Raw genomic sequence first — 8,035 nt, forward strand, 5'->3', positions numbered from 1 at the left:
ATAAGAATTAAGTGAGGTGAACCATTATCAACACAAAACTAATTTATTTTAAGAACATTTGAAATATGTGATTCCTCCATGTCCAGCACATATTTATCCATGGCAACCCTGAAGACAATATATATTACAACCCACCCGATCAGGAGAAATGAATCTGTGGGATTCTGATAATGCAACATTGACTTCAGATGTTTTTCGCTAAATGGATGTAAACAGTGTTCACTTGAACCACATTATATTCACTTTATGTTCAAACAATCACATATCAATATATATTCAAGTTAAAAAAAAAAAAAGCTACCATATTATTCAAACAAATATCTAATTTTAACCAGTATCAACCAGTCAAACTGATGCATCCTTTTGAAAAGATTACAGTACAGATTAATAAACACTGAGACAAACTCAGCATCTGGCTATTTACATTATAATGTTCCAATATGTGAGATGTTCATCTATAAATAAATTACAGATTCAGAGCAACATCCATGCAAGCTTGAGGGCTAGCGATGAATTGGTGGTCCTATGTGATCGGATGAGTAGCAAAGACGGCCGATGTTTGGCACTACATGGAATCCATTCCACGTGAGAATGAGGAGGTGAAGCCGAGGCCCATTCCCCTCTGGGTGTGCGTCTGAGAGCGAGCCATCTCATACTGAACGTCAAGGTTCCTAAACATCTCCTCCTGCTTTTGAAGAGTCTTAATGCCTTCATCGTTTAGTGGTTTGGCAGCTTCGGCTTCATCCTCGCCCTGTAAAGACAAGACAATACAATTTAGCTCTGAGAAGGTTAGAAAGCTTAAAGTGGTGGACTGAAGATTTAACAGCAGTATCAAATACCGATTGGTTACAGGTAGGATCTAGTGGCATCTACAGTGTAGTGATGAGGTTGCAGATAGCAACCAACTTAAACTTCTCCCCTGTGCCAAGTGTGTAGAAGAACTACAGTGGCCGACGCAAAAACATGTAAACGTGAATGTCCCTTTCTAGAGCCAATGTTTGGTTTGTCTGTTCTGGGCTACTGTAGAAACATGGCGGCCGGCTCCCTGAAGCCGTATGTAGATACAAACGGCTCATTCTAAGGTAACGAAAACAACGATTCATATTTTCAGGTGACTATATACAAAATAAAACATACTTATTAATATTATATTCAATTTTCGACACTAGATCCCCCAAAATATTACACACTGGTCCTTTAAGTAAAATTACAATTGTACTTACTTTAATACCCATTAGTTTGCGGAATTTAACATTTTGGTTCTTGTTTCCAAAGTTCAACTTCTCCCACAACTCAGCTGTCTGGGACTTGTCCTTGAAAACAGAAGTGATAAGAATCATGTAATGATAAATACATACCAATATAGTACATCACAATATCCTTTTAATAACTGGTGGACGAATAAGAAATAACAGCAAAATTCAGTCTTACCCCCTCCTTCTTTCCCTGCCATAGCATTTTCCTCTTCTTCTCCTGCTCTGCAAACTTCATGGGGTTCACAGCGGATGGGTTATAGTAGCTAGGTACAGCAATACCAGTCTCTGCCAGTGTTTTTGCTTGAAGAGCTGCCATCTGCGCTGCCATGGCTATCTGAGGCGTCACCTGGGTCCCAGAGGCCAGGAGGGCCGCCACGTTGAGGGCAGGGCTGGAGGTGGCTGCTGCAGCTGCAGCAGCTACTGCTGCGATAGGGGCAGTCACTGGAAACAAAATACAAAGACCGGCATAAGTAAGTGACTGAATCTTGACTCAAGGCTTTAATACTTGGCACAATAAGCGCTTCTCACCTGCAGCTATCTCCTGCTGTTGCTGCTGTTTCTCAAACATTTCCTTCTCCTTCTGCTCCTGTAGTTTCTTGGCTCGCTCCAGCCTGGAAAGCAAAAGAGAGAAGAACATGTTACTCATTTGGTTTAAAAGCCTACCGTGCCCACTGCTGTGTACCTAAAAGTGATGCGAACTGTAAGCAAAAAAGAATCATCACATCAGCCAGACTTTACATGTGCTTTTTTGAGCATTTTTGCCTTTATATAGTTAACAGGGGATAGTAGAGATTTGAGAGGAAATGAAGGGAGAGAAAGGAGGGGTAACATGCAACAAAGGTCCCCGGCCAGACCCACTAAATGTGGACATTGAAATTACATGGTTAGTGTCTTAGATACCTAGACCACCAGTACACCCCACCTATCACAATTTTATGTTTCCTTGTTTTTCTACCAATGTGGGTTTATGAACAACAATGCTCTCTGGCAAGTGCAACATGGATGAGAAGTCAGATTACAGCCAAACCCAGTGGTCTACAACTTTCATCTGAATAACTCCAGGAATGAATGGAGACTGATGGTGAGTTTTAAATGTATTTCTCTGTTTGGTTCCATTAATGCTAACTAATCTGTGCTTTACCTGCTAGCCATATCATCTTCTTACAATGTCAGGCATTAGTAGAGCAGTAAAAGTTGAAAATGTCTGTAGAATATATATATACATATATTCTTTTAAAAAAGCTTTGTAACTGCTATTACACAGATGCAATGAGCATCTCTACCATTCCTTGGATTTGGCCAGAACAGAACGACCAACCATCTATATTGTAAATGCCCTGTAAGCTGTTGCCTTGCCTTCTGGCCAGGGCCTCTTGTGCATCCATAGCTGTGTTTCGGCCCCGGAAGGCAGGTGGATTAACAGACCTGCTTCGACTCTTTCTGCGCACTTTCTCACTCCTTTTCTTTCGCTCCCTGGTGGAACAAAAAAAATCAAAAAAAAAAAAGAATCAATGAGCATACGGCATAAGTATGGAGGACAAGAGTTAAAAAATACTTAATACTGACATTTCAATTAAGCTCACCTGCTCTTACTGCGACTTTTGCTGTGATGACGGTGTTTGGTCCTTGAACCTGAGCGAGACCTAGCCTTCTTCTTCCGGTCCCGACTGCGTGATCGCGATCTCCGTTTGTCCTTACTTTTGCTGTGAGGCCGCCTGAAAACAACAAGATCCATCAACATGACTCAAAGAAACTACTGACATGAATCATAGTGCCACCATACATTTATCCTTGATTAAGAACAGATAATCTACTCTGTATCAAAAACGCTGAGTGGTATTTAATGAGACCAGAAGTTCAATAGAAATTATGATACATTTGTTTATTTGTGGGGCTTCACTTATCCCAAAAATGTTCCAGCCAAAGCATTATTAATTCAGAAACTATAACAGACCCTCATTAAACAATTCAAAAGACCCACTGAACATATTTCTTAATGCAGTTTATTGACCAGACTAACCTCTCTCGTGAGTGTGACCTGGACAAGCTGCGGTCCTTGGAGGGCTTCCTGTCTTTGCGCCTGGATCGCTCCTCTCCATTCTCTGCTGAAAGTCTCTCTGGCTCTTGCCGCTCGTCTGTTTTTCTGTGTGATTTCGATGGCTTCTCAGAGTCCCTCTTTCGTGCCTGTTTTAAGAAGAAGTTGTCTCTTTCAGGAAAATAGTGCAACAAAAAGAGTTAGTACCATGGCTTATGGCAGACGGTATGTAATAAAATTTGACAAGTTGAAAAAAAAAAATCCTTGTCATTTCAAATCCACTTTCATAACATAAACAGAATGTAATTCTGTGAACATGATTGCAAGTGTGGGCATTGCTGTAATATGGACCAATTTGACACTTTTTCAATGTAAAATGCATCTGTTCAGACTGCACCTTGAGCCATAAAATAATAAAAACCTTTCTCTCTGTCTTACTGTCTCTTAATGTAGCACCGAAGTTGACGGAATTGCATGATTCTTACACTTTTTGTACCCACATGGTTGAATGCATGTATTGCGAGTCACTTTGGATAAAAGTGTCAGCTAAATAAATGTAACATAATTTAACCAAACCAGAGTGATTGGAACCTCCAACATCTTGTAATATTGTACATCTAAACCTTCAGATCCGATTCTCCGGAAAACACTCAAATGTGGTTTGTCAGTTCAGCAACAACGACAACCTCCATGTTACCAAAATGCTTTGAACTTGAAACCACAGAGGTGAAAGTAGGGATGGGCATATGACTTACTTTTTACAGCTTCTTTACTTACGTCATCCAAATCATACAACACGCAGTGATAAATAAACAAGAAAAACACAGATAAACTTCCGAAATTAAAATGTTGTATTTCTACAATGTATTTTTTTGCCAGGTTTAATGTCCTATGCACCATCGTATGTCAAATTCAGTCACACCATCTTTATCGCATATGAACATAGTTCGGAATGGGTCTTCATTAGTATGATGTGGCATATCACTAAAGAGGGGGGCAGCAGTTGTTACTCTCTACACAGACAAATTAGTCTGACGGGAAAAACTGCATAATTACATAGGCCATTGAAAGATGCTGTCTGGATTAATTGAAGGATTCATTAGTTTAATTATGCCCATCCCTAGCTGAAAGAGATACAAGAGTTAATTAAAAAATTGAATGAAGTGAGACAAATAGGAGTTTGAATGGCAGATAGTTACCTGTCCCAGTAGTAGACATATTATTTTGCTATGTCAGCAGGGTCTTCTGTTCAGTCTCTTCGTGCATTAGCACGCTGAGTATGATTTATTATAAAAATGTTATCATGTGATCTACACACAGGATTTAACAAAAAAAATCTACTCTGCACCATTTAATATGGTTAAAAACAATGACAGATATCCAAGGATGAATGCTTCCTTTGAGACATGTCAAAATAGAGAGGACCCTTTCCATGTCAGTTAGCCCATCTCCATCTATTTCTTTTGTTCTTAACTTTGATTACTGTAACATATTTAACCTAATAAATACTCACCTTGACCTAAAGTTAACAAGGAATACAACTTAAGGACTTCAAAATCACATCAAATGTGTTTCTAGTCATAGAAATTAAGTTATTAGTTACCTCTTTACTCCTGCTGCGACTCCGTCTGTATTTTCTGTCACCTGGAAACAGCAGAAAGCAGATTGCTGACAAGTATACATTTCAAAAACAGCACTCGTAAAACAAAATGAGGTTGAGAAGAGCACATTTGGACAAACACACAGTAAAGCTACTGTATATAGTATTTCATGCAGTTAGTGGACAAGTTTCTGCAGTAGTTTCCGTTTCTGGGAATTTACTTTCTATGGAAACATTAAATCTGCACTTCTTAAAAGAACATGAGAGTGCAGACTTTGAAGAGTAATTGTAGTTATACGTTATCATACCGTCGCATGTAATGTAACTACATGTTAGCAAAGTGACCTGAGTCACCTCACAAATATTAGGATATATTTATTTTTTGTGGCTAAATCAGTGGGTGGATGTTTTCTTCCAACAAATTCAACTGATGAGTGTATATACTGAGAACAAATTTTATACTATGACCCTAATTATTCTGGCATTTGTACCCACTGTCTGGGTACTGTTACTGAATACTAACGTTTTCGGTCCCTGGAGCGTGACCTTGACCGTGAATGGTGGTGTTTGGAGCTCCTGGGAGACCTGGATGACTCCATGCTGCGTTTTTTTCTGTGATGAACTGGGGAGCCCGTTCTCAAGTCGACCGAGTCATTGTCGCTTCCCTGGAAGAAATGGATATGAGATAAAGACCCGCCAGCAGCAAATCAGTCATATCAGACACACTAATTTCATAATGTCACTGCATCCCAAATGGGTTTTTACATACAAATATAAATGCGTTGTAAAATGTATACCAATTACTAGTGCTTAAGATTACTCAAAGCAATAATTAATTGATTTCTATACGCTGATAATATTGCTTTGTTACAGCCCTACAGTTTTAGTAAGGATGGGCTGCAGTGTTATATAGCCCATCCTCTTAAACACACTATTTTAAACCCTTTGATTATGCATTATCTCTCATATGCATTATGGGAATTTTCTTTTCTTATTGAAGATTGTGTTTTGTTGTCTTATGCAGAGCCTTATGTTGATCAGCACTTTTTTTCAATTCACTGTACCTCCTGTGGTATACATGCGACATCCTTTACCACTTGTTTAACTTAAAGGTCCCATATTGTAAAAAGTAAGATTTACATGTCTTTTATATTATAAAGCAGGTTTAAGTGCTTTATAAATACTGTGAAAGAATCGAAGCGCTCAATATACAGAGAAATACACACAGCCCGTATTCAGAAATTGTGCATTCGAAACAAGCCATTAGGATTTCTGTCCATTTGTGATGTCACAAATATACAATATTTAGACCATTACACAATTTTAAACGTAAACATTCTAAATGTGCCCCAGTTTATTTCCTGTTTGCAGTGTATGTAAATAACATCAGCTGACAGGAAGTAAAGATGGACCCAAAACGTTGCCAGGCAACGCAATTCTGTTGCAATTCCATTGAAATGCACTAGAAACGGTGCGTTTCAGACAGAGGGCAAATAAAGGCATATTCAGGCAGACAGTATGAGGAAAATAAAGTTTTCTTTAACATTACAGCATGTAAACATGTTCTAGTAGAAACACAAAATACAAGTATGAAACTGAAAATGAGCATAATATGGGACCTTTAAATCAACAGATGTCCAGTCAGATGGTAAGGAATAAAATTAATATTAATGAAAATTGGCCAATGGTTTTAACATCCATACAGACAAAAACAGGGCTATCAATAGCACTAACGTTACCTTAATCCACTAACTATGTAGTAGCGTTTAACAATAATAAAAAGCTGCAACTGATGTTTAAATGTGGTGGCATTAATCCGAGTTATTTCTAAATACGGCATCCGGTGGACTTTACCGAGTCATGACGATGCTTTTTAGACCAAATGCAAACCCAGATTCTACAGAAAGGGCAGTCTACCCCAAAACAAGATAGTTAGCCAATATGCTATCTACCTACAATAGCTAATCCCACTGTGTTCGCCTTTCACACTGAACATCGGAGAGCATTGTTAGCTTCAGCTAAGTGGCTAAGCTAACTGAAGCTAACTGAAGCTACCCGCCATCTTTAAGAACAACAGTATTGCTAAATATAATCATAACCCTTTACACACGTTATCTGGATGTTCCTGCATTCACGTGTGTCTAGATTATCGTTATGTAGTGGTACTTACCGACATAATGCTGAAGCACGCTGTGTATGTAACACGGCTGTTTGGTTGCTTGTTACAGACGAACACTGAGAGGTACCAGTCTAGCTGCTAGCTGCTAGCTACTACACAGCACAGCCGTTGTCTGGCTCAGCTAAGCTCTGCTTCTTCCTCTCTGACGTTTATTGGCGGTTGGCAAACAGCGATTTGGTGCATTACCGCCACCAGCTGGTCTGGAGGGTGGATCAGGCTGGCTAATAATTACTATATAAAAAAAGAAATAAAAGAAAAACAAAAAGAAAACAAACAACCTCATATTTTTCCAATCGTATTGATTTGTCTAAGATACTGAAATAATGTTCTATAACACTCATTTAGTGAGTTATTTTGTAGAATATCTATTAAAGGGGAAATATCATGCTCATTTTCAGGTTCATGTTTATATTTTGTGTTTCTACTAGAACATGTTTACATGCTGTAATGTTCAAAAAACACATTATTTGTCTCATATTGTCAGTCTGAATATACCTGTATTCACCCTCTGTCTGAAACAGAATTGCTTTGCTAGGCAACAGCTTGGTTCCATGTTTACATCCTGTCAGCTGATGTCATTCACATACACTGCAACAGGAAATAAACTGGGACACATTTAGAATGTTTACCTTTAAAACTGTGAAACGGTCTAAATATTGTGTATTTGTGACATCAGAAATGGACAGAATTCCTGACGGCTTGTTTCAAACGCACAGTTTCTGAATACGAGCTGTGTGTATTTCTCCATGGATTGAGTGTTTTGATACTTTCACAGTATTTCACTTAAACCTGCTTTATAATATAAAAGACATGAAAATCTTACTTTTTATTATATGGGACCTTTTAATCAAAGTGTACTTTAATCTCTTTGAGGCCTTGACTCAAAGGCCTTCTTTCTTCCTCATATCTCTCACAATGCAATATGACATGCTCCAACGTTTCCTTTTGTCCACAATAATTACATT

The 8,035-nt window shown here is 38.5% G+C and overlaps 1 protein-coding gene across 2 annotated transcripts; it reads right to left on the reverse strand.

Annotated features, from left to right (window-relative positions):
* Positions 1–27: 27 nt before the first annotated feature.
* rsrc2 (arginine/serine-rich coiled-coil 2) lies at positions 28–7,205 on the reverse strand. Of its 2 annotated transcripts, none has more exons than XM_074637879.1 (10): positions 7,062–7,205; positions 5,415–5,556; positions 4,895–4,935; positions 3,277–3,440; positions 2,840–2,971; positions 2,682–2,729; positions 1,785–1,867; positions 1,432–1,697; positions 1,224–1,313; positions 28–751 (listed from the first exon to the last, which is right to left on the reverse strand). In XM_074637879.1, the coding sequence occupies exons 1-10, from the start codon at positions 7,065–7,067 to the stop codon at positions 566–568; spliced, it is 1,158 nt and encodes a 385-aa protein (XP_074493980.1). In that variant the 5' UTR covers positions 7,068–7,205; the 3' UTR covers positions 28–565. The 2 variants fall into 2 exon arrangements, with proteins under 2 accessions (XP_074493980.1, XP_074493979.1); XM_074637878.1 differs by having other exon boundaries at positions 2,613–2,729.
* Positions 7,206–8,035: the final 830 nt, after the last annotated feature.

This window comes from Sebastes fasciatus, chromosome 6 (assembly GCF_043250625.1).
Source record: "Sebastes fasciatus isolate fSebFas1 chromosome 6, fSebFas1.pri, whole genome shotgun sequence".
NCBI lineage: Eukaryota > Metazoa > Chordata > Actinopteri > Perciformes > Sebastidae > Sebastes > Sebastes fasciatus.

Bases quoted from the DNA above. Each gene is read 5' to 3' on its own strand.
- rsrc2 (XM_074637878.1), bottom strand. The intron at 2,972-3,276 runs GTTAGTCTGGTC...TGTTGTTTTCAG, and splicing joins AGGTCACACTCACGAGAGAG to GCGGCCTCACAGCAAAAGTA. The intron at 1,868-2,612 runs GCAAGGCAACAG...TTTGCTTTCCAG, and splicing joins CAAGAGGCCCTGGCCAGAAG to GCTGGAGCGAGCCAAGAAAC.